This window comes from Brassica rapa, chromosome A04 (genome assembly GCF_000309985.2).
Source record: "Brassica rapa cultivar Chiifu-401-42 chromosome A04, CAAS_Brap_v3.01, whole genome shotgun sequence".
Classification (NCBI taxonomy): Eukaryota; Viridiplantae; Streptophyta; class Magnoliopsida; order Brassicales; family Brassicaceae; genus Brassica; species Brassica rapa.
In genome coordinates, this window is record NC_024798.2 from 17,100,109 (window position 1) to 17,123,954 (window position 23,846).

The window sequence follows — 23,846 nt, forward strand, 5'->3', positions numbered from 1 at the left end:
CTATTATATTTAATTAATATTATAAAATTTTATAATAAAAACAATTTCAATAAATTTTCAAAAATTAAAATTATAACTTTCTAAATATAAATTTTATATTTATTATAATTTTATGATTTTTGATATTTTTATAATTATATTAAATGTAAATATTATTAATTTATTATTTGACTGTTACCGCATTTGGTAGTTAACCAGTCATAATTCATAAGTCACCCGCAAACGCACTAATTTTTAACCGCAGTACCAGTCATACAAATCTCTTAAAACCACTAAAAACCGCAACCGCCCGCATCTACAAACTCCCGCAACCGCAACCGCTGCGTTTGAACCAGTCAGGTCCTAAACGTCTACGTTATCCGTAAAACAAATCGATGTTACCTGTAAATTTTTAGTTTAAAGATTTTTACATAAACCAAACTTAGTTCAAAGATTTTAGCATTAAAATTCCTTAAATTCAATAAAATGTGATGTAAACATTACATTTAAAATTTTCAAAATTAGCACTTCAAACAAATAACGCAAATAAATAATTTTTATTTGCTTTAAAATTAACCCTACATAAAATGCATTTTAATTTTTTTTTTCCTAAATTACATGCTTATTATAAATTTGTGATTCCCCATACTGTTGCATTTCAAGCTGGTCTGTCTCAACAAGAATAAACATCTCAGTTTGGATCAAGCTTCTTAATAGTTGAACCATCATCATCATCATCATCATCTATAGCTCTTCCTTCAACTTCTTAATTTTGTACCTTCTCTCGATGATCTCTTTCAAAGTTTTGACGTATGGATAAGGCACTCAAAGAATGTAACTCAAGATTCTACTCCACACAAACCAAAACAGCACAAGAAATAGATATACAACTTGTGATTTATCATATCATCTACAAGGGTCTGGACAAACATCATTCTCTGGCAAGCTTAAGAAAACTTGTGCTCTCTCTATTACAGCATTTTGTAACAAGAAGATTGTCTATCATACCCTTGTTGAATCTTCTACAAGAGTTAGTTTTTTTAACTAAGAAACACGCTCCAAATGAATACTACACTTGTCTCTCACTTATAAAATTGCTTAAAGAAGCTCCACATTCTCAACATAGTTGAGATAGGTGTTTATCATCTCACCCTGAAACGCTTCCATTCCTTGGATTCCGACTTTTCTGATCGTCTTGCTCTTGACATTGAAGTAGATGACATAGGAAGGCACTATTTGGCAGTGCGGGGAGAAGACGATTTCTTTGGTACCAACCATTCCAGCGATGTACATGGGCCCCGTAAATAAGATTAACATCCACAACAGGTGGGCTTTTTCAAACTAAGGTACTAGAAAAAATAGGAAACACACAAAATGAAATAGGTGTTGAAAATTTTAAACTGATCTTCTTTAATGGATTAGACTATACTTCTATATGTAAAACAAATCAATCTTAGCTGTAAATTTTTAGTTTATGGATTTCTATATAAACTAAACTTAAATAGGAGATTTTAGCATTAAAATTCAATCAAATATGATGTAAAAATTATAATTTAAATTTTAAAAAATTAGCATTTCAAACAAATTACGCAGATAAATAAACTATATTTGCTTCAAAATCTACACTACTAGTACTTAAAATACATTTTAGTTTTCTTTCTTCTAAATTGCATGCTTATTATAAATTTATATATGATTCACATAATGTTGCATTCAAACTGGTCTGTCTTGGACTTCACGGTTCAAACCTCGGAGTTGTATGCTCTAATGAATCACAACATCTTCATTTCTTAATAATAATCGTCCATTCTGCGAGTTCTTTGAGTCGGCCTCTTTAGCTTTTGATTAAGTTTGCACATTTTTCCAATTGTCAAGTACGAACGATTAAACAATTGGGATCATCTTGCGGCCGGCCTTCCCAAGTTTTCTTTGACTCTTGATATAATAGAGGTATGCACATTTTCCTTTGTGACTACTCAATTGACCACACCTTATTTGACTAGGTGCTTTAAACGTCTACTTGGAGACGCAGATAACAAGAATAAACATCTAAGTTTGGATCAAGCTTCTTAATAGTTGAATCATCATCATCATCTATAGCTTTTCCTTCAACTTCTTAATTTTGTACCTTCTCTCGATGATCTCTTACAAAGTTTTGACGAATGGATAAGACACTCAAAGAATGTAACTCAAGATTCTACTCCACATAAACCAAAACAGCACAAGAAATAGATATACAACTTGTGATTTATCATATCATCTACAAGGGTCTGGACAAACATCATTCTCTGGCAAGCTTAAGAAAACTTGTGCTCTCTCTATTACAGCATTTTGTAACAAGAAGATTGTCTATCATACCCTTGTTGAATCTTCTACAAGAGTTAGTTTTTTTAACTAAGAAACACGCTCCAAATGAATACTACACTTGTCTCTCACTTATAAAATTGCTTAAAGAAGCTCCACATTCTCAACATAGTTGAGATAGGTGTTTATCATCTCACCCTGAAACGCTTCCATTCCTTGGATTCCGACTTTTCTGATCGTCTTGCTCTTGACATTGAAGTAGATGACATAGGAAGGCACTATTTGGCAGTGCGGGGAGAAGACGATTTCTTTGGTACCAACCATTCCAGCGATGTACATGGGCCCCGTAACCAAATCATTCCACGAAGGTGGTAATACGTATACACGCTTGGACCACTCATGTTTTGCAGCATCTCGAAGAACCCACAGCTTAAAACGTTTACATGTTCGAAAAACATAACAAGTATCTTCCGACGACATAAGCAAAGCTAATCTGCCATTGTAGTTTATCATAGTTGCTGAAAGAGGCAGTGCTTTAGTGAAACCTCCCAAGAGCTTCACAGAGCTGAACTTCTCAGACCTCAAATCAAAACAAACTACCATAGATTCCCGTGAAGAAGACCTAGGTTCTGCAGCTATATAGTACAAAACCCCACTGATGGATATCCACTTACTTGAAGAAGAGTGTGGGATGCAACATTCGACCACCCTCCAGGACAGTTTCTTGGTTCCTAATGTCAGAACATGGTGCTCCTTACCATCATCACATACAGACAACACCTTGAACTCTTTCGCAACGGGGTCATATCCAAGATAGCTTTCCACTCTATACTTGTCTTTCGAGTTCAATCTTGGTAATGTCAAGGACTGTCCTGTGCTGGGGTTACATATCACCGTGACAATCCCTGCTTTGTTCTTGCCCTGGTTAGCTCCATAACAGAAGAAGCCATTGGTACAACCAAATAAGCCATAGGAGGTTGGGAAACACGCGAGGTGATTGGCGGCTACAACATGCGAGTTGTCTTCCGGATTTTCAGGCTGGGGCGACGAGAGGAAGTGAATCTCGTGGCGGTAATCAGAGCATGCGAAAAGAAGCTGAGGGCGAGCGCAAGATTTGGTCAAGAAGGAGTCTGTGAAATCTTGACTGCGAAGCACGGAGGACCAGAGCTTGCATACGCAACGACATGTCGCTATAGAATTCAACGGCAGCCTCAAGAATATCTCTGTAATAACCTCAACAGGAAGCGTCAGTGAGTTTCTATCAAGTCTGGTCGTCGATCGCGTAACGCGCTGAGAAATGCTTAGACCACCCTTCTGCCGCTTCATAGCGAGATAACTTTTAGAACTTCTCTTAATACCCTGAAACAAAATACAGTTAGCCACAGATTCTACCAGATAAACGATCAATGTCGATTTTACAAATTGCAGAAGAACGAACATGAGGCACATTAATGTTTTCAACATTTCTTACCTCGAATTCACTGTCACTAGGTAAGAACAATCGTAAATCGCAGTTGGGGTTTAGAACTATCATCCCCAAATCATTTGTCGGGAATGATAAAAGAGTGAAGTAATTTTATATGGGCCTTTTGTGGGCTTACACAATATTTAAAATGATGGGTTTACGATGGGTCTGACCTGAATTTTATTAAAAACTACAATGCTCTCGACAAACTAGTAACATTTGCTCGGCAAATAGACCGAATCCAAAAACCCCAACCAAATCCGATCCGGTAAAAATGAATCTGAATCTAATATAAATACCGAATGGATCTTGTTTTATAGTATTTCATGTTATGCATATTATCTGAACCGAACCGAACTTAAATGGATATCCGATTTGAACCCAAAAATTTTAAAATCAAGAACTTGTACCAAACATGATCTCAACTCCTAATATGTATCTAAAATGCAATAAGATATGCTCGATGGTAAGTATAGACAAAGTTCTTTCATAACTATGTTCACGTATATCACATATAAATATTTTCTAATTTTTTTTTGTGCGTTTCAGGAGAAGAAAAGATTTATATCAGCGCAGACAGTATTGATCCTTCTGATACAAATTCAGTTAACGATGAAGCTCTTGGTCCTGATTTTCTAAACACCATAAAAGTTTCAGGTTTACCAAATCATAGTCTCAGACTGAAGGTTGGTTGTCCCGTAATGGTTTTAAGGAATATTAATCCTACAGCAGGGTTAATGAATGGAACCAGGCTTCAGATCACTCAAGTGATGGATTTGATGGTTCAAGCCAGAATCATAACTGGGGAAAAGGTTGGACAGATAGTAGATATTCCGAGACTATCAATAACACCATCAGACACCCGATTGCCTTTTAAAATGCGCAGAAGGCAACTACCTTTGGCAGTGGCTTTTGCTATTACAATAAACAAAAGCCAAGGACAATCTCTATCGGAGGTGGGTCTGTTTTTACCAAAGCCTGTGTTTTCCCATGGACAGCTATATGTGGCAATATCTAGAGTGACCTCAAAGAAAAGATTGAAAATTTTGGCTCTTGGTAAAGATGGAAAGCCTCAGAGGAAAACCATGAATGTAGTTTTCAAAGAAATTTTCAACAACCTTGGATGATGTTTTTTGATAAGGTATGTCGTTTGAAAATATTATCTTAATGACCTAGGAAAATTGTTTCACAGTTAATGTATTAAAGTAATTTATAAGACCAGACTAAGTTTTTTTTTTTTGTATTGCAGATTTCAGTTCGTGAAGAAAGAGGAGTTTACTTTCAGAATTCTTGAACACTGTTGTTATTAATAAGACCGATGTTATTTTATTGTTATGGATTACTTATCAACAATCAAAATTATGCATTGATATAAATTAAAATATTTCAGAAATACTACATCAAACACAACCATTCAAGTCAATCAAGAAATGAAACAAACAAGCGTAAGGCAAATAAGAAGTACATGCCATCAGCAATCACGCGTACATCTACCACAATCCTAAACGATTCTATTTCTTGATTAATGTATGAATTCTTCATATTTTTAAATTATACTAACCTTGGTTTGTTCGCAAGGTTTGGAATTCTATTTGATATTTGTGATCCAACGGTTACTGATCTTTCTTCTCCAACATGACCAATTCTTATCAATGACACCTTCATCACCTGAAAGCATACAAAAACATAGAAAAAATAGATTGATCATTGAATCTTTTGTAGTCAAACATGACAGTTTTTTCACAAATAATTACTAAACGAAAGTGAAGATACACTACCTGATATGCAAGACAAGTTGTTTATGCTTTTCATTCGTTTGTTTCAGTCTTTGTTTTCCTTCACTATATGTCTCATATCAACCGTGTAAAGGATAAGACATGCTTTTAGTAAACACATAATAATTTCAAAAGAACAAGGAAAAAGTTTTAAAAGATGTAAACCTGAACTATCACCCGCTGCTTATGCTCTTAGTAAAATTATGAATAGAGAATAATGCTTCGTTAGGATCATCTCTGGAACACAAGTAAAAAAAAACAAAAACATTATCAACTATAAATAATCAAAGTTGCCTTTTTCTTTTGTGAGTTATAGAAGTGACAGAACAACCAATGAATATTCAAAATAGAAACTAGAAAAAAAAAACCTAACAAACAGAAATCGTTTAAGAGAAATAGAAACCTAACTTTGCTTCTGTCATAATTCGATAGAAAGCGTTTAATCAAATCATCTACTTTTTCTTTTTTACAGTACCTTGCAATGATTCCAATATCTGGTCATCATGTAATTGAGTTTCGATGTACCCAAAGATTCCAAATTAACACTGACTTTAACTATTACATGCTAATCTTCAAAGATTTTAACGGAGATGGCCAATCTACTATTAGAGATGCCAGATCTAAAAAAGATTTGAACAATTTTTATGATTAAAAACACCTAATCGTTCATAATGTCAATTAAATTAAAAGAATATAAACAGTCTAACCTTTTTTTGAATAAATCGATGAACAATCTGATGATTATGGATTAGGATTCCTCCGATTTTGTATTTTATCAGTTTTTTGAGTCATAATCGAGACGGAGATCAGATCAAAGAGAGAGACAGTGAAGGGGCGACGGAGAAGATTAGGAGAAAGCAAAAAAGTAGTTGAGTTTTTAGCATGTACGTTTTTTTCCCGGAGTAATTAGTTGGATTAGTTGGGCCAGCCCAATTCTTTAAATAATTGATAGACTAATTTTTTATATACTCTAGCCCAATTTTATGACCCAATTCACTTTATTATTTGTTGTAAGCCATTTTTTAAAAATAATTGATATATTAATTATTGAAATAAAATAAAGTAGATTTATGATTGTTGTTTCTTTGTGGTGAAAATAAAAACAGAAACTATAATATATAATATATAATATAGATTCTAAGCAACTACAATACAATTTTCAAGAAAATAAAATATCATAAAACTAATAATAATTCATGATCAACTACAACAAAAAAAATTAAATGTTTTTTAAATAAATAAACAAAAAAAACCCAGTAAGTTAATATATGAATCTTACACTTATATCAAACTGCATCAAGTTATAGAATTATAGATATAATATTATGTAGAGATTGAAAAAGCTCTTAATATAACATTTTTACATTATAAATCATATATATTACTCTAAATGGAATTTACAAAACATAAAAATATAAATGGACATTTTATAAAATAAATGGTTTATAAATTACATTAAACAAAATTTAAATCCAGCACCCGCGCGGGGGCGCGGGTCAAAATCTAGTATCTATTACATGAACATTGATGGTTGAAGGTGGCGGTTGAAACTTAGGTTTTAGATTTTAGTTTTGTTTTCGATGAATGATGTTTCTCGTGTCATATGTCATGAAAACTTGGTTTTAGTTTTATGCTTTCATTTTTAGTTTTCTTTCTATCAATAAATATGTTTACTTTTCATTTGATTCTGAATGATCATGTTTGATATTTCTTTCTTATTTTTGAATCGATTTTACTTATATTTTAGTTACAAAATATGTATAAATCAGGTATTTTAAAACCAGAAAATCGATTTTATTTATGTTTCGGTTACGAAATAAATATAAACCAAGTATTTTAAAACCAAAGAACCGATTGGAATTCGAACCTAAAAATACATCGGACTGTACCTGTTCTTTGAAGATTTACTAACCCCAACCCAAATCCACTAATATAACCCGAATGGAGCTAATTTTGATGGATCCCAAATGTCCATGCCTAATTTTTCTCATTTCATGGATCTAGAAAATCATACTCTCTATCACAGCACTGAAAGATGACATTCAAAAGCTTCTCAGTTTTGGATTAATATTTAACTATTTACAGCATTTGTAACAAGAAGATTGTCTCTCATCCCCTGGTTGAATCTTCTACAAGAGGTTGATTTTCAAACTAAGACGCTAGAAAAAAAAAATGAAAACTACGCTTGAAATGCTTAAAGAAACTTCACATTCTCAACATAGTTGAGGTAGGTGTTTAGCCTCTTACCCTGAAACGCCTCCATTCCTTGGATTCCAACTTCTCTGATCGTCTTGCTCTTGACATTGTAGTAGATGACACAGGAAGACACTCTTTGGAAACAGGGGGTCAAAACAATTTCATCTACACCAACCATTCCAGCAATATCCAATCTATCCTCAACTACACCCTTCCAAACTGGTGGTAATACGTAAACATGCCTGGACCACTCATGTTTTGCAACGTCTCGAAGAACCCACAGCTCAAATCTTTTACATGATCGAGTAACATAATAATCTTCCGACGACATAAGAAAACCTAATCTGCCATTGTAGTTTGTCAGAGTTGTTGAATGAGATCTATTGAAACGCCTCAAGAGGTTCACAAAGCTGAACTTCTCAGTCCTCAAATCAAAACAAACTACCATAGATTCCACCGAATATCTGATTTCTTTAGCTATATAGTACAAAACGCCACTGATGCATATCCACTTACCAGAAGAATAATGTCGTATGCAACATTCGACCAACCTCCACGACAGTTTCTTGGTTCCTAATGTCAGAACATGAAACTCCTTACCATCATCACATACAGACAACACCTTGAACTGTTTTGCAATGGGGTCATATCCAAGATAGCTTTCCGCTTCAACCCTGATCCTCGTTTTCAATCTTGGTAAGGTCAAGGACTGTCCTGTGCTGGGGTTACATATCACCGTGACAATCCATCGATTATTCCACCCCTTTAAGATCCGTTCAGCTCCATAACAGAAGAAGCCATTGGTACAACCAAACAGTTTATAGTAACGTGGGGAACGTGCAATATGATTGGTGGCTACGACATACGAGTTGTCTTCAAGATTTTCAGGCTGAGGCGACGAGAAGAAGTGTATCTCGCTGCGACCTTCGCATGCAAAGAGAAGCTGAGGACGACGAGCACAAGATTTGGTCAAGAACAGCTCTGTGAAATCTTGACTGCGGATCACGGAGGACCAGAGCTTGCATACGCAATGGCATCTCGCTATGGACTTCGACGGCAACCTCGAGAGTATCTCTGTAACGACCTCAACAGGAAGCGTCAAGGAGTTACGATCAAGCGTGGTCGTTGATCGCGTAACGCGGCGAGAAATGCTTAGACCACCCTTCATGAAGGAGTATGTTCCCTTACGGACGCTCTTTGAGAAAAGACATTAAAATTACATTACTAACCTGAAACACAAACATTCTAGAACCAACCAAAACTCCAAACAAAAGTTAGATTGCATCCAGAAACTAAATACAGTTCTAGGACTTAGCCAGAGATGATGTCACATTCACCAGATGAACGATCGAGATGAAACAACAATCTACCAAAACAACAATAGTGCTGTTCGTTTCATTGACGCGGGTTCCTGCGGCTGCGGCTGAGTCTGCGGCTGCGGCTGCGACCATTTGTTTGGTTGTTGTTCGTTTTGTAGCCGCAGACTCAGCCGCAGCCGCAGCCGCAGCCGCAGCTTGTTGTTCGTTTCGTAAACGCAGGACATTGCCGCAGTCGCAGCCGCAGACGCAGAAAGTAGATTTAGTTCTGTTCGTTTGGTTGCCGCAGACGCAATTTTCATTTATTTCATATTTTAATTTTATGAATTTTTAAAATTATATTTAAATAAATAAAATATTATAAAATTGTAAAATATTGTAAAATTTCATATTTTAATTTTTTGAATTTTTAAAATTATATTTAAATAAATAAAATATTATAAAATTGTAAAATATTGTAAAATTTCATATTTTAATTTTATGAATTTGTAAAATTGTAGATTTAACAACATTTTTTTATCATAAACAAAAGCTAAATAATACATCAAGTCTTAAATAAATAAAACAAATATTTCAAATATCACATAGAACTGATAATCAAAGTTATAAGCAGAAAAAAAAGAGTCATTAACTAAAACATTTAATACGGTAAACGACCTCTACCATATTCATCTGTGATGCTCTTACGCAAAGCTTCCATCGCTCTATCACCGGTCGGCTCATATACAATATGTCCACCACCACCACCACCACCACCATCATCATCATCATCATCATCATCATCATCATCATCATCATCACCTTCTCCTTCTTCATCACCATCAACTCCTTCTGCTTCTCCTTCTCCATCATCATCACTTTGCCATTGTACAAAATCATGATCTTCTCGATGTGAATCACGTATGAAGTTGTGTAGCGCCATCGTCGCTGTCACGAGCTTAATCCACTTGACCAGACCATACTTTGGATGCTTACGATCCAAAATCCTCCATTTTGCTTTCCATACTCCAAATGTCCTCTCAATCACTGATCGCAATCCTGAATGCTTTCGGTTGAACAACTCTCGTGCACTAACTGGTGGTCCTCCTCTAGCAAACTGACCAAGATGATATCGCATACTCCGATGCGGACCAAGATACCCAGTCCTGGTCGGATATCCCGAGTCAACTAGATAATATTTTCCAGGAGGAGGATGTGGGAAAGAAGCCTCATTCCTCGCACAATGAGTCAAGACCTTTGTATCATGTGCTCTACCAGGTACACCGAGATATGCGTATATGAACTTCATGTCGAAGTTACATATAGCAAGAACATTCATTGTAGGATCTTGCTTTCTACCTTTATATGCTTCTGCATTTTGACTTGGAGGGCGAACCGGCACATGAGTTCCATCGAGTGCTCCAACACAATCTCTGAAATGAGGCCAATACTGATCATCATTCCTCAAAACAGGACTCACTCTTCCAAACTCGCCTTCTTGTGGTCTTAATGTATCCTGTGCAAACTTGAGAAGAGCACTCAAAACTTCATCAAGCTTCCTTTGGACCGTATCCACTGATCTTTGATACCTTGCAGCAATATCCCGCTTCGTCTTATCTTGACCAACAGTCTCAAGAAACATCGCCACAGATTCTTCAAGGTAGACATGGTGAGTCTCTTTCAATCCATATCGCTCAGCTAGCATCTTGCACAAAGCTTCAAAAGTCCTTTGATTCATTCGAAGAATGTCATAACATTGCTGATCAGATTCATACATAAGTTGTTGAACATGTCGCCATCCTGCTCCTCGATCTGTTTTATGACTCAATCTCTCGGTAATAGGCACATCAAACAAACCAAGTTCATCATCATAATCACCATCCTCATCTTCCAAAATCCATCTTTCAAGCATCTACAATACAATATTAAATAAATCATCATTAAAATGGATAGTATTATAAACAAACAAAACAGCCATAAGCTCAAGTTCTAATTAATTATTATAGACCAATCACACAGACCTAGACCTGTAAAACTACACACGGCATATATAATTATTATAGACCAATCACACAAACACGGAGAAACGTAATGAGTTTATAAGACCAAGCACACATAATGAGTTTATAAGACCAAACACACATTAGACCAAACGTAATGAGTTTATTACCAGATTTTTCATGACAAACGTAATGCAGTAACAAAAGGCATTTCACAGACATAAGAAAAGTAAACATTTTGTTACCAGATTCAAAACCAAGTCTACTAAACCAGCATATACAAAAGGCAGTTTCATACAAAGATCAGACCAAAAGCAAAAGTTCCATACTAGTCCTAAGTTCCATAATAGTCCTAAGCTTCATAGTCACGTTTTATCTTGGTCCTAAGCTCTAGAAACTTAGTCTTAGCTTCATCTGTCTTCATTGTTATAAAAGCCCTTCTGCTCCCTTCACTGTCTATAAGATGTTCCATTGCTGCTTCATATAATGGAGACCACTCTCTCACTCCAGGCAATGTGTACAGAATCTCTAACACATTCTCAACACTAGAAGCTTCTTGACGCTCCATTGAAGCTTCTTGACGCTCCAACATCCGTTCTGCTATCTTGTTCTTCACCATAAGCGCTTCAGTACGTTTGTCACAAGCTTCTACAACCATATCCTTCTCCTTACGCCTTCTTTTTCCTCTCGAACTTCCAGAATGAGTCTGAGTTTGGCGATGGGTTTGTGTCTGCAGCTGCGGCTGAGTTTCTGTCTCTGCTGCTGCTTGAGTTTCTGCTGCTGGCTGAGAATCGACTTCATCACCATCATCTAGACCCACTCCAGAGTTTAAGCTTGCTTCTCCATGTTGAGCACTCCATCCTTCTGCTCCAGTTACTACTACAGCACCAAATTCTTCTTCAAACATATCCATATTAAATTCTTCTTTCCATACAGATCTTCTAATCCCAGGACACTCCTATATAACAAAAAAAAATAAAGAGTAAGTTAATGAGGAATCATGAATCATGAGATCGAGAGTGCTGGAGATGTGTCGGATCGAGAGAGAGCTGGAGATGCATCAGATCGAGTGAGAGCTTCGAGGTCTGCTCAAGCAAGTTGCGTCGATGAGAGAACAGAGCTGCGTCTGCGGCTATTAGGGTTAGGTTCTTTGGTAAATAATGAATTATGTTAAGGGCAGAAATGTAATTAAGTTGAGTAGACGCAGAATTTGAGCCGAGATCGCTGATTTTATCTGCGTTCAGACGCAGAGGTCGCGTTCGGCCGCAAACGCTGACGCAGGCTCCCGCGGCGACGAAACGAACACGCGTTCATGGAAAATATAGCCGCAGCCGCAGCCGCAAGACTCGCGGCGATGAAACGAACAGCACTAATTATGTTTTCAGCATTTCTTACCTCGAATTCACTGTCACTAGGTTGAATTTTCGGACTGGATTTTGCAGAAGAACAATCGTAAATTGCAGTTAGGGTTTAGAACTATGCCCAAATCATTTGTCGGGGAAGATAAAAGGGAGTGCTGTAATAATATATCTTTAGTGGGTTGACCTGAACTTTATTTAAAAAAGTCGAATTGCTATTTAATTCTACTCATTTTATCGACAAGGACAAGATCAAAAAAAGGAGCGACGTGTCTTAGTTAAAACACGCAAGATGAAAGGATTTGTGACACGAATCGGTGCTGGACCACCGTACCACCGCCGAGCATCACCACATAGCATACAAAGATAACATTCTAAGCTTGTCTGCTTTTGATGAGTATTTACATTTGTAAAGAGTTTGTAACAATAAGATTATGATGATCTAACAGACTAACATCCACAGCAGGTGGGCTTTTTCGAACTAAGAGCATGAGCATCAGTGAACTCCCCTTTGGGGTTCATCTTCTTAATTTTTTATTATTAAATTTTTTATTTTTTTCATTTTGAACTTAAAAAAAAAAAAAAAAAAAAATTGACCAATCGCGGGCCGCCACGTGTCATGGGGCCCGCGCTACAGTGATGAACTTTAGGAGAGAGGGTATCATGCAGAAGAGGTGAGAAGAGGCGAGTTCATCACTTTTGCTTTTTTTAATATATTTTTTTTATCGTAAAACGTGTGAACCTCCCTCTTGAACCTTTAATGCTCTTGCTCTAAGGTACTAGAAAAAATAGGAAACACACAAAATGAAATAGGTGTTGAAAATTTTAAATGATTTTCTTTAATGGATTAGACTATACTTCTATAAGTAAAACAAATCAATGTTATCGTAAATTTTTAGTTTAGGGATTTCTACTTAAACTAAATTTATTTGGGAAATTTTAGCATTAAAATTCTTAAAATTCAATCAAATATGATGTAAAAAATTATAATTTAAATTTTCAAAAATTAGCATTTCAAACAAATTACGCAGATAAATAAAATATACTATTTGATTCAAAATCTACACTACTAGTACTTAAAGTACATTTTAGTTTTTTTTCTAAATTGCATGCTTTTTATACATTTATATATGATTCACATAATGTTGCATTCAAGCTGGTCTGTCTTGGACTTCACGGTTCAAACCTCCGAGTTGTATGCTCTAATGTCTAATCATCAACATCTTCATTTCTTAATAATAATCGTCTATTCTGCGAGTTCTTTAAGTCGGCGTCTTTAGCTTTTGATTAAGTTTGCACATTTTCCCCATTGTCAAGTACGAACGATTAAACAATTGGGATCATCTTGCTTCTTAATAGTTAAATCATCATCATCATCTATAGCTTTTCCTTCAACTTCTTAATTTTGTACCTTTTCTCGATGATCTCTTACAAAGTATTGTCTTATGATAAGACACTCAAAGATTGTAACTCAAGATTATACTCCACACAAACCAAAACAGCACAAGAGATAGATGTACAACTTGTGATTTATCATATCATCTACAAGGTTTGGACAAACATCATTCTCTGGCAAGCTTAAGCATACTTGATACTTGTGCTCTCTTTTTTTTTTTCTTTTTTTTTTTGAACAACTCTTGTGCTCTCTCTATTACAGCATCTTGTAACAAGAAGATTGTCTATCATACCGTTACAAAAGGTAGATTTTTTTAACTAAGAAACACACTCCAAATGAATACTACACTTGATCTCACTTGAAATGCTTAAAGAAGCTTCACATTCTCAACATAGTTGAGATAGGTGTTTAATCTCCTACCCTGAAGCGCCTCCATTCCTTGGATTCCAACTTTTCTGATCGTCTTGCTCTCCACATTGTAGTAGATAACATAGGAAGGCACGTACTGGAACCAGGGGGCCAAAACGATTTCATTTACACCAACCATTCCAGCAATACACATTCTGTCCACAATAACATCCTTCCACAGTGGTGGTAATACGTAAACATGCTTGGACCACTCATGTTTTGCAGCATCTCGAAGAACCCACAGCTTAAAACGTTTACACGTTCGAAAAACATAACAAGTATCTTCCGACGACATAAGCAAACCTAATCTGTCATTGTAGTTCACCAGGGTTGTTGACTGAGGCAGTGCTCGTTTCAATCGCGAGAGATTCACAAAGCTGAACTTCTCAGTCCCCAAATCAAAACAAACTACCATAGATTCCCGTGAAGAAGACCTAGGTTCTGCAGCTATATAGTACAAAACGCCACTGATGCATATCCCCTTACGAGAAGAGTAATGCGGTATGCTACATTCGACCACCCTCCACGACAGTTTCTTGGTTCCTAATGTCAGAACATGGTGCTCCGTACCATCAAACACAGATAATACCTTGAACACTTTCGCAACGGGGTCGTATCCAAGATAGTTTTCCACTCTATACCTCTCTTTTGAGTTCAATCTTGGTAAGGTCAAGGACTGTCCTGTGCTGGGGTTACATACCACCGTGACAATCACTGCTTTGTTCTTGCCCTGGTTAGCTCCATAACAGAAGAAGCCATTGGTACAACCAAATAAGCCATAGGAAGTTGGGAAACGCGCGAGGTGATTGGCGGCTACAACATGCGAGTTGTCTTCCGGATTTTCAGGCTGAGACGACGAGAGGAAGTGAATCTCGTGGCGGTAATCAGAGCAGGCGAAAAGAAGCTGAGGGTGAGCGCAAGATTGGGTCAAGAAGGAGTCTGTGAAATCTTGGCTGCGGAGCACGGAGGACCAGAGCTTGCATACGCAACGACATGTCGCTATAGACTTCAACGGCAGCCTCAAGAATATCTCTGTAACGACCTCGACAGGAAGCGTCAGTGAGTTTCGATCAAGTCTGGTCGTCGATCGCGTAACGCGCTGAGAAATGCTTAGACCACCCTTCTGCCGCTTCATAGCGAGATACTTTTAGAACTTCTCTTACTACCCTGAAACAAAATACAGTTAGCCACAGATTCTACCAGATAAACGATCAATGTCGATTTTACAAATTGCAGAAGAACGAACATGAGGCACATTAATGTTTTCAGCATTTCTTACCTCGAATTCACTGGGAGACACTAGGTAAGAACAATCGTAAATCGTAGTTAGGGTTTAGAACTATCCCCAAAATCATTTGTCGGGAATGATAAAAGAGAGTGAAGTAATTTTATATGGGCCTTTTGTGGGCTTACACAATATTTAAAATGATGGGTTTACGATGGGTCTGACCTGAATTTTATTATAAACGTTAAAAACTACAATGGTCTGGACAAACCAGTAACATCCGCTGGCCAAATAAACCGAATCAGAAAACCCGAACCGAACTCGATCCGGTAAAAATAAATCCGAACCGATCCGAAGCCGACATACCGAAAAAATTTTGTTTTATAGTATTTCGGGTTATGGGTATTATTCGAACCGAACCTGAATTTAAATGGAAATATCCGATAGAACCTGAAAAATTCAAAATAAAAAAAAAAGTTTGTATCAAACATTCTCAATTCCTAATATGTATCTGAAATAAAATAAAATAAAATATTATTGAACATCTAAAATAGTTATTTATTACATGAAGATTGATGGTTGAAGGTGTCGGTTGAAACTTGAAGGTTTTTAGATTTTGGTTTTGTTTTCGATGAATAATGTTTCTTATTTTATATATTTATCTTTCGTTTGATTTTGAATGATCATATTGGATGTTCCTTTCTTATTTTTGAATCGATTTTGCTTATGTTTTAGTTACAAAATAGGTACAAAACGGGTATTATAAAACCAAATAACCGATTTTACTTATGTTTTTGGTTACAAATAGATACAAATCATGTATTTTTAAACCGAAGAACCGATTGGGACCTGAATCCAAATTCTTTGAAAATTAACTAACCCCAACCCGAACTTGAACCCGTCCCAAACCAAACTTTCATATAACCCGAATGAGACTGATTTAGATAAATCTAAAAAACTAAGACCCGATTAGACAAAACCGAAATCCCATTGGAACCCAAATGCCCATGTCTAATTTGTCTCATCTCATGGATCTAGAAAATCATTCTCTCTCTCTATCACAGCACTGAAAGATGACATTCAAAAGCTTCTCAGTTTTGGATTAATATTTAACTATTTACAGCATTTGTAACAAGAAGATTGTCTCTCATCCCCTGGTTGAATCTTCTACAAGAGGTTGATTTTCAAACTAAGACGCTAGAAAAAAAAATGAAAACTACGTTTGAAATGCTTAAAGAAACTTCACATTCTCAACATAGTTGAGGTAGGTGTTTAGCCTCTTACCCTGAAACGCCTCCATTCCTTGGATTCCAACTTCTCTGATCGTCTTGCTCTTGACATTGTAGTAGATGACACAGGAAGACACTCTTTGGAAACAGGGGGTCAAAACAATTTCATCTACACCAACCATTCCAGCAATATCCAATCTATCCTCAACTACACCCTTCCAAACTGGTGGTAATACGTAAACATGCCTGGACCACTCATGTTTTGCAACGTCTCGAAGAACCCACAGCTCAAATCTTTTACATGATCGAGTAACATAATAATCTTCCGACGACATAAGAAAACCTAATCTGCCATTGTAGTTTGTCAGAGTTGTTGAAGGATATCTATTGAAACGCCTCAAGAGGTTCACAAAGCTGAACTTCTCAGTCCTCAAATCAAAACAAACTACCATAGATTCCACCGAATATCTGATTTCTTTAGCTATATAGTACAAAACGCCACTGATGCAGATCCACTTACCAGAAGAATAATGTCGTATGCAACATTCGACCAACCTCCACGACAGTTTCTTGGTTCCTAATGTCAGAACATGAAACTCCTTACCATCATCACATGCAGACAACACCTTGAACTGTTTTGCAATGGGGTCATATCCAAGATAGCTTTCCGCTTCAACCCTGATCCTCGTTTTCAATCTTGGTAAGGTCAAGGACTGTCCTGTGCTGGGGTTACATATCACCGTGACAATCCATCGATTATTCCACCCCTTCAAGATCCGTTCAGCCCCATAACAGAAGAAGCCATTGGTACAACCAAACAGTTTATAGTAACGTGGGGAACGTGCAATATGATTGGTGGCTACGACATACGAGTTGTCTTCAAGATTTTCAGGCTGAGGCGACGAGAAGAAGTGTATCTCGCTGCGACCTTCGCATGCAAAGAGAAGCTGAGGACGACGAGCACAAGATTTGGTCAAGAACAGCTCTGTGAAATCTTGACTGCGGATCACGGAGGACCAGAGCTTGCATACGCAATGGCATCTCGCTATGGACTTCGACGGCAACCTCGAGAGTATCTCTGTAACAACCTCAACAGGAAGCGTCAATGAGTTACGATCAAGCGTGGTCGTTGATCGCGTAACGCGGCGAGAAATGCTTAGACCACCCTTCATGAAGGAGTATGTTCCCTTACGGACGCTCTTTGAGAAAAGACATTAAAATTACATTACTAACCTGAAACACAAACATTCTAGAACCAACCAAAACTCCAAACAAATGTTCGATTGCATCCAGAAACTAAATACAGTTCTAGAACATAGCCAGAGATGATGTCACATTTACCAGATGAACGATCGAGATGAAACAACAATCTACCAAAACAACAATTATGTTTTCAGCATTTCTTACCTCGAATTCACTGTCACTAGGTTGAATTTTTGGACTGGATTTTGCAGAAGAACAATCGTAAATTGCAGTTATGGTTTAGAACTATCCCCAAATCATTGGTCGGGGAAGATAAAAGAGAGTGCTGTAATAATATATATTTAGCGGGTTTAGAATATCAATTTATACAATGGGTTTGACCTGAACTTTATTTTAAAAAAAGTCGAATTGCTATTTAATTCTACTCATTTTATCGACAAGGACAAGATAAAAAAAAGGAGCGACGTGTCTTAGTCGAATCGGTGCTGGACCACCGTACCACCGCCGAGCATCACCACGTAGCATTCAAAGATAACATAAGCTTGTCTGTTTTTTATGAGTATTTACATTTGTAAAGAGTTTGTAACAATAAGATTAACATCCACAACAGGTGGGCTTTTTCAAACTAAGGTACTAGAAAAAATAGGAAACACACAAAATGAAATAGGTGTTGAAAATTTTAAACTGATCTTCTTTAATGGATTAGACTATACTTCTATATGTAAAACAAATCAATCTTAGCTGTAAATTTTTAGTTTATGGATTTCTATATAAACTAAACTTAAATAGGAGATTTTAGCATTAAAATTCTTAAAATTCAATCAAATATGATGTAAAAATTATAATTTAAATTTTCAAAAATTAGCATTTCAAACAAATTACGCAGATAAATAAACTATATTTGCTTCAAAATCTACACTACTAGTACTTAAAATACATTTTAGTTTTCTTTCTTCTAAATTGCATGCTTATTATAAATTTATATATGATTCACATAATGTTGCATTCAAACTGGTCTGTCTTGGACTTCACGGTTCAAACCTCGGAGTTGTATGCTCTAATGAATCACAACATCTTCATTTCTTAATAATAATCGTCCATTCTGCGAGTTCTTTGAGTCGGCCTCTTTAGCTTTTGATTAAGTTTGCACATTTTTCCAATTGTCAAGTACGAACGATTAAACAATTGGGATCATCTTGCTTCTTAATAGTTAAATCATCATCATCATCTATAGCTTTTCCTTCAGCTTCTTAATTTTGTACCTTTTCTCGATGATCTCTTACAAGTATTGTCTTATGATAAGACACTCAGAGATTGTAACTCAAGATTATACTCCACACAAACCAAAACAGCACAAGAAATATAGATGTACAACTTGTGAATTATCATATCACCTACAAGGGTCTGGACAAACATCATTCTCTGGCAAGCTTAAGAAAACTTGTGCTCTCTCTATTACATCATTTTGTAACAAGAAGATTGTCTATCATACCCTTGTTGAATCTTCTACAAAAGGTAGATTTTTTTAACTAAGAAACACACTCCAAATGAATACTACACTTGATCTCACTTGAAATGCTTAAAGAAGCTTCACATTCTCAACATAGTTGAGATAGGTGTTTAATCTCCTACCCTGAAGCGCCTCCATTCCTTGGATTCCAACTTTTCTGATCGTCTTGCTCTCCACATTGTAGTAGATAACATAGGAAGGCACGTACTGGAACCAGGGGGCCAAAACGATTTCATTTACACCAACCATTCCAGCAATACACATTCTGTCCACAATAACATCCTTCCACAGTGGTGGTAATACGTAAACATACTTAGACCACTCATGTTTTGCAGCATCTCGAAGAACCCACAGCTTAAAACGTTTACACGTTCGAAAAACATAACAAGTATCTTCCGACGACATAAGCAAACCTAATCTGTCATTGTAGTTTACAAGGGTTGTTGACTGAGGCAGTGCTCGTTTCAATCGCGAGAGATTCACAAAGCTGAACTTCTCAGTCCCCAAATCAAAACAAACTACCATAGATTCCCGTGAAGAAGACCTAGGTTCTGCAGCTATATAGTACAAAACGCCACTGATGCATATCCCCTTACGAGAAGAGTAATGCGGTATGCTACATTCGACCACCCTCCACGACAGTTTCTTGGTTCCTAATGTCAGAACATGGTGCTCCGTACCATCAAACACAGATAATACCTTGAACACTTTCGCAACGGGGTCGTATCCAAGATAGTTTTCCACTCTATACCTCTCTTTTGAGTTCAATCTTGGTAAGGTCAAGGACTGTCCTGTGCTGGGGTTACATACCACCGTGACAATCACTGCTTTGTTCTTGCCCTGGTTAGCTCCATAACAGAAGAAGCCATTGGTACAACCAAATAAGCCATAGGAAGTTGGGAAACGCGCGAGGTGATTGGAGGCTACAACATGCGAGTTGTCTTCCGGATTTTCAGGCTGAGGCGACGAGAGAAAGTGTATCTCGTGGCGGTAATCAGAGCATGCGAAAAGAAGCTGAGGGCGAGCGCAAGATTTGGTCAAGAAGGAGTCTGTGAAGTCTTGGCTGCGGAGCACGGAGGACCAGAGCTTGCATACGCAACGGCATGTCGCTATAGACTTCAACGGCAACCTCAAGAATATATCTATAACGACCTCAACAGGAAGCGTCAATGAGTTTCTATCAAGTCTTGTCGTCGATCGCGTAACGCGCCTAGACATGGCGGAGTGACGTTTCGGTCTGTGAAGAACAAAGAGAAAAGACATTAAACTAAACTTCAAATACAGTTCTAGAACAAAAGTTCGATGCAACTAATCTTGAAATACAATTTAGAACTTAGCCACAGATTCTACAGAAATGTCACATTCTACCAGATAAACGATCAATGTCGATTTTACAAATTGCAGAAGAACGAACATGAGGCAAATCTTTATACACACAAATGTTTTCAGCAGTTCTTACCTCGAATTCACTGTCACAGCAGTAAGAACAATCGAAAATCGCAGTTAGGGTTTTGAACTATCCCCAAAATCATCTGTCGGGGGAAGATAAAAGAGAGTGCTGTAATAATATATGGGCCTTTTGTGGGTTTAGACTTTACTTAAAATGATGGTTTAACGATGGGTCTGACCTGAATTTTATTTAAAACGTTGATTTGCTTTTCTTTTTTTTTTCTTTTTTTTACCAAAAATGTTGATTTGCTATTTATACTATTATTTGAAAAGTGAATTTGCTTACTTGTCATCTTTCCTATAATTTTAGTGAATTTGTTTATTTGTCATATTTTTCATGATTTTAGGATAAATCATTAGTTTAATTAATATTATTATTTAAAAAATTTATGTTAATCTATATATTTATCATGATATTTTAAATCATCAATAAACATGAAATTATTCTACTGATATATAAACTATTTAAAAATATATTTAATATATAGTTATATGATATTTAAAATATTTAATTAAAAAAATAGATATTAACAGTTGATATTAACAATATCTACTGATAATATCATAATTTTGTTTATCTTATATTTAGTTTACGACTTAATGACTAATATTATAGTCTATTTCTCTGATTCTTATTGGAAATATTGATCCAAGTATAATTATTATAAAAATTATACATAAGTATACTAATATATTTAATTTAATCGGTTTCTTCAGTTTATTCAGTTGAATCGGTTAATATATTGAACCATAACCATATATTGTGGCTTCTTAAGATGACATCCATCTGGTTTATTCGGTACTACCAAATCCAAATTATTTTCTCTATTTTGGTTCGGTTTTAAGTGGTCGGTTTTACCATATTAAACATCCCTAGGCTATTGTTATTTTGTTGACGTTTTATGGGTTGTAGTTTTTTATAATCCTTTCAGTGCCACTGAATTTCTTTTTGGTCCAAATAAAATAAGTGTTTAATTTCAAATCCAGATTTCCTAATTTGATTATTACTATGGAAAAAGTTTTGATCCAAAATTCACATCTTATATATAAAATATGAAATAAAAGAACATAGTTTAATATATTGATTACCAATATGAATGCTGAAATATATTTATAATACTGATTTAAAATTGTATCTGATTTAATAAGTTTTTTAATAAAAATGAACATTATAATTAAAAATTGTTATATGTAGTTTGCTATCTATTCTGGAAGGAGTTATGACACGATTCAGTGGTGGATGACTTACAACATTCCACCTTACCAGGTACCACCGCCGAGCATCACTCACACAAGTAGGGCTGGGAGTTTGAGTCGGGGGTGTGCAGATCGATCGAATTTGAGTCACGGATGTCCTCTACCCCGCGAAATTTTTTAAAAGTATATATTTGTAAAATAAATAAAAATCGTTAAAAATATATGAAACATTTTAAAAATTATATAATTTCAATTGTACCTTTTCTTGATTCTATATGAGGAAGTTTGACTTATGATAAGACATTCGAAGAATGTAACTCAAGATTCTATCGATGTAATCAAAGCGGCTCAAAAAATTAGATGTACAACTTGTGATTTATCATATCATCTACAAGGGTGTGGACAAACATCATTTTTCTGGCTAGGTTAAGTGAGATCTTAACCCAAAATATTAACATTCTGTTGATCTCTATCATAGCATATTCAAATATCACATTCTAAACTTGTCTGTTTTGGATGAGTATTTACATTTGTGAAGAGTTTGTAACAAGAAGATTACATATATCATCCACAACAGGTGGGGCTTTTTCAAACTAAGATGCTAGAAGAAAACGAACACACACAAAATGAAAACTACACTCGTCTCTCACTTATAAAATGCTTAAAGAAGCTTCACATTCTCAACATAGTTAAGATAGGTTTTGAAACTCGTACCCTGAAACGCTTCCAGTCCTTGGATTCCAACTTTGGTGATCGTCTTTCTCTCCACGTTGAAGTAGATGACATAGGAAGGCACTCTTTGGTAGCTCGGGGAGAAGACGATTTCTTTTGTACCAACCATTCCAGCAATGTACATGGTCTCTGAAACCACATACGTAGACATGATTGGACCACTCGTGTTGTGCAGCGTCAAGCAGAACCCACAGCTTAAAACTTGTACTTGATCGAGTAACATAATGAGAATCTCCAGACATAAGCAAACCTAACTTGCCGTTGTAGTTTACCATTTTAGTTGTTGAATCAGGCATTGCTTTACCGAACTTGACAGAGCTGAACTCCTCAGACCTCAAGTCAAAACAAAGGACCATAGAATTCTCGGAAGATCCATCTGCACTTGCTGCGTAGTAGAGAACACCACTGATGCATATCCACTTAGTAGAAGAACAATGTGGTACGCAGCACTCGACCAACCTCCATGACAAATTCTTGGTTCCTAATGTCAGAACTTGGTGCTCCACAGAGATCCTCTCACCATTACGCGAGCTGTTCATCGACAATAACTTGAATTCTTTCTCCATCGGCTCATATCCAAGATAGCTTTGCACTCCATACCTCTTTTTCGAGATCAATCTGGGCATGGTCAAGGACTGTCCCGTGCTGGGGTTACATATCACCGGCAATTTTAGCCTCTTAAAGAACCAGTCAGCTCCATAACAGAAGAAGCCGTTGGTACAACCATAGAATCCGTTGGAACGTGGGAAACGCGCAAGATGATTGGTTGCTACAACGTACGAGTTCTCTTCGGGATTTTCAGGCTGAGGCGACGTGATGAACACAATCTCTCTGACGCTGTAATCTTCCCTGACGAAAAGGAGCTGAGGGCGAGCACAAGATTTGGTCAAGAAAAGCTCTGTGAAATCTTGACGGCGAAGCATGGAGGACCAGAGCTTGCATGCGCAACGACATCTCGCCATCGCCTTCCACGGCAGCCTCGTGAATATCTCCATAGCCAGGTCATCAGGTACCGGCAATGAGTTCCGATGACGTCTGGTCATCGATCGTGTAGTGCGCCGTGATGTCATGGCTGAGTTCGTATCGTTCGTTTTAGAAAGACGGAAGAGTTACGAAAAGAGAAAA

At 36.5% G+C, this 23,846-nt stretch overlaps 6 protein-coding genes across 11 annotated transcripts; all 6 read right to left on the bottom strand.

Moving 5' to 3' along the window:
* Positions 1-810: 810 nt before the first annotated feature.
* On the bottom strand, positions 811-6,437 carry LOC103865198 (putative F-box protein At2g19630). 4 transcript variants are annotated; one of them, XM_009142988.3, is made up of 6 exons: positions 6,231-6,437; positions 5,999-6,143; positions 5,689-5,760; positions 5,527-5,589; positions 5,310-5,416; positions 2,206-3,642 (listed from the first exon to the last, which is right to left on the bottom strand). In XM_009142988.3, exon 6 carries the CDS (start codon positions 3,607-3,609, stop codon positions 2,428-2,430), a length of 1,182 nt encoding a protein of 393 aa, XP_009141236.1. In that variant the 5' UTR covers positions 3,610-3,642; positions 5,310-5,416; positions 5,527-5,589; positions 5,689-5,760; positions 5,999-6,143; positions 6,231-6,437; the 3' UTR covers positions 2,206-2,427. The 4 variants fall into 4 exon arrangements, with proteins under 4 accessions (XP_033145751.1, XP_009141236.1, XP_033145753.1 ...); XM_033289862.1 differs by lacking the exon at positions 5,999-6,143; XM_033289861.1 differs by having other exon boundaries at positions 5,527-5,760; positions 6,231-6,436.
* A 1,177-nt stretch (positions 6,438-7,614) lies between these two features.
* On the bottom strand, positions 7,615-18,134 carry LOC103865196 (F-box protein DOR). 3 transcript variants are annotated; one of them, XM_033289863.1, is made up of 3 exons: positions 15,456-15,606; positions 14,087-15,343; positions 7,615-7,702 (listed from the first exon to the last, which is right to left on the bottom strand). In XM_033289863.1, exon 2 carries the CDS (start codon positions 15,309-15,311, stop codon positions 14,136-14,138), a length of 1,176 nt encoding a protein of 391 aa, XP_033145754.1. In that variant the 5' UTR covers positions 15,312-15,343; positions 15,456-15,606; the 3' UTR covers positions 7,615-7,702; positions 14,087-14,135. The 3 variants fall into 3 exon arrangements, with proteins under 3 accessions (XP_033145754.1, XP_033145755.1, XP_018514111.1); XM_033289864.1 differs by lacking the exons at positions 7,615-7,702; positions 15,456-15,606 and adding an exon at positions 18,038-18,134 and having other exon boundaries at positions 13,958-15,343; XM_018658595.2 differs by lacking the exon at positions 7,615-7,702 and having other exon boundaries at positions 13,958-15,343.
* LOC103865197 (F-box protein DOR-like) lies at positions 7,713-12,501 on the bottom strand. The gene is made up of 2 exons (XM_033289865.1): positions 12,410-12,501; positions 7,713-8,914 (listed from the first exon to the last, which is right to left on the bottom strand). Exon 2 carries the CDS (start codon positions 8,885-8,887, stop codon positions 7,718-7,720), a length of 1,170 nt encoding a protein of 389 aa, XP_033145756.1. The 5' UTR covers positions 8,888-8,914; positions 12,410-12,501; the 3' UTR covers positions 7,713-7,717.
* On the bottom strand, positions 9,609-10,926 carry LOC117133375 (putative nuclease HARBI1). The gene is made up of 2 exons (XM_033289400.1): positions 9,837-10,926; positions 9,609-9,625 (listed from the first exon to the last, which is right to left on the bottom strand). The coding sequence occupies exons 1-2, from the start codon at positions 10,924-10,926 to the stop codon at positions 9,609-9,611; spliced, it is 1,107 nt and encodes a 368-aa protein (XP_033145291.1).
* A 1,531-nt stretch (positions 18,135-19,665) lies between the features above and the next one.
* Positions 19,666-20,561, bottom strand: LOC103865195 (F-box protein DOR). Its single transcript, XM_033289401.1, has 2 exons — positions 19,757-20,561; positions 19,666-19,697 (listed from the first exon to the last, which is right to left on the bottom strand). The coding sequence occupies exons 1-2, from the start codon at positions 20,559-20,561 to the stop codon at positions 19,666-19,668; spliced, it is 837 nt and encodes a 278-aa protein (XP_033145292.1).
* A 2,089-nt stretch (positions 20,562-22,650) lies between these two features.
* On the bottom strand, positions 22,651-23,764 carry LOC103865411 (F-box protein DOR-like). The gene is made up of 2 exons (XM_033289402.1): positions 22,930-23,764; positions 22,651-22,850 (listed from the first exon to the last, which is right to left on the bottom strand). Exons 1-2 carry the CDS (start codon positions 23,762-23,764, stop codon positions 22,651-22,653), a joined length of 1,035 nt encoding a protein of 344 aa, XP_033145293.1.
* Between the last annotated feature and the right edge of the window lie 82 nt (positions 23,765-23,846).

Excerpts from the sequence above, each read along its gene's own strand:
- LOC103865196 (XM_033289863.1), bottom strand. The coding sequence starts at position 15,311 with ATGAAGCGGCAGAAGGGTGGTCTAAGCATTTCTCAGCGCGTTACGCGA.
- LOC103865195 (XM_033289401.1), bottom strand. The coding sequence starts at position 20,561 with ATGTCTAGGCGCGTTACGCGATCGACGACAAGACTTGATAGAAACTCA. Across the intron at positions 19,698-19,756 it reads AAACTACAATGACAGATTAG|CTGTGGGTTCTTCGAGATGC; the intron begins GTTTGCTTATGT and ends AAACGTTTTAAG.
- LOC117133375 (XM_033289400.1), bottom strand. The coding sequence starts at position 10,926 with ATGCTTGAAAGATGGATTTTGGAAGATGAGGATGGTGATTATGATGAT.
- LOC103865198 (XM_033289860.1), bottom strand. The coding sequence starts at position 3,817 with ATGATAGTTCTAAACCCCAACTGCGATTTACGATTGTTCTTACCTAGT. Across the intron at positions 3,643-3,754 it reads CTAGTGACAGTGAATTCGAG|GGTATTAAGAGAAGTTCTAA; the intron begins GTAAGAAATGTT and ends ATTTTGTTTCAG. Across the intron at positions 1,267-2,616 it reads TGGTTACGGGGCCCATGTAC|ATCGCTGGAATGGTTGGTAC; the intron begins ATCGCTGGAATG and ends GGGCCCATGTAC.
- LOC103865197 (XM_033289865.1), bottom strand. The coding sequence starts at position 8,887 with ATGAAGGGTGGTCTAAGCATTTCTCGCCGCGTTACGCGATCAACGACC.
- LOC103865411 (XM_033289402.1), bottom strand. The coding sequence starts at position 23,764 with ATGACCAGACGTCATCGGAACTCATTGCCGGTACCTGATGACCTGGCT. Across the intron at positions 22,851-22,929 it reads TCATTATGTTACTCGATCAA|AGACCATGTACATTGCTGGA; the intron begins GTACAAGTTTTA and ends ATGTGGTTTCAG.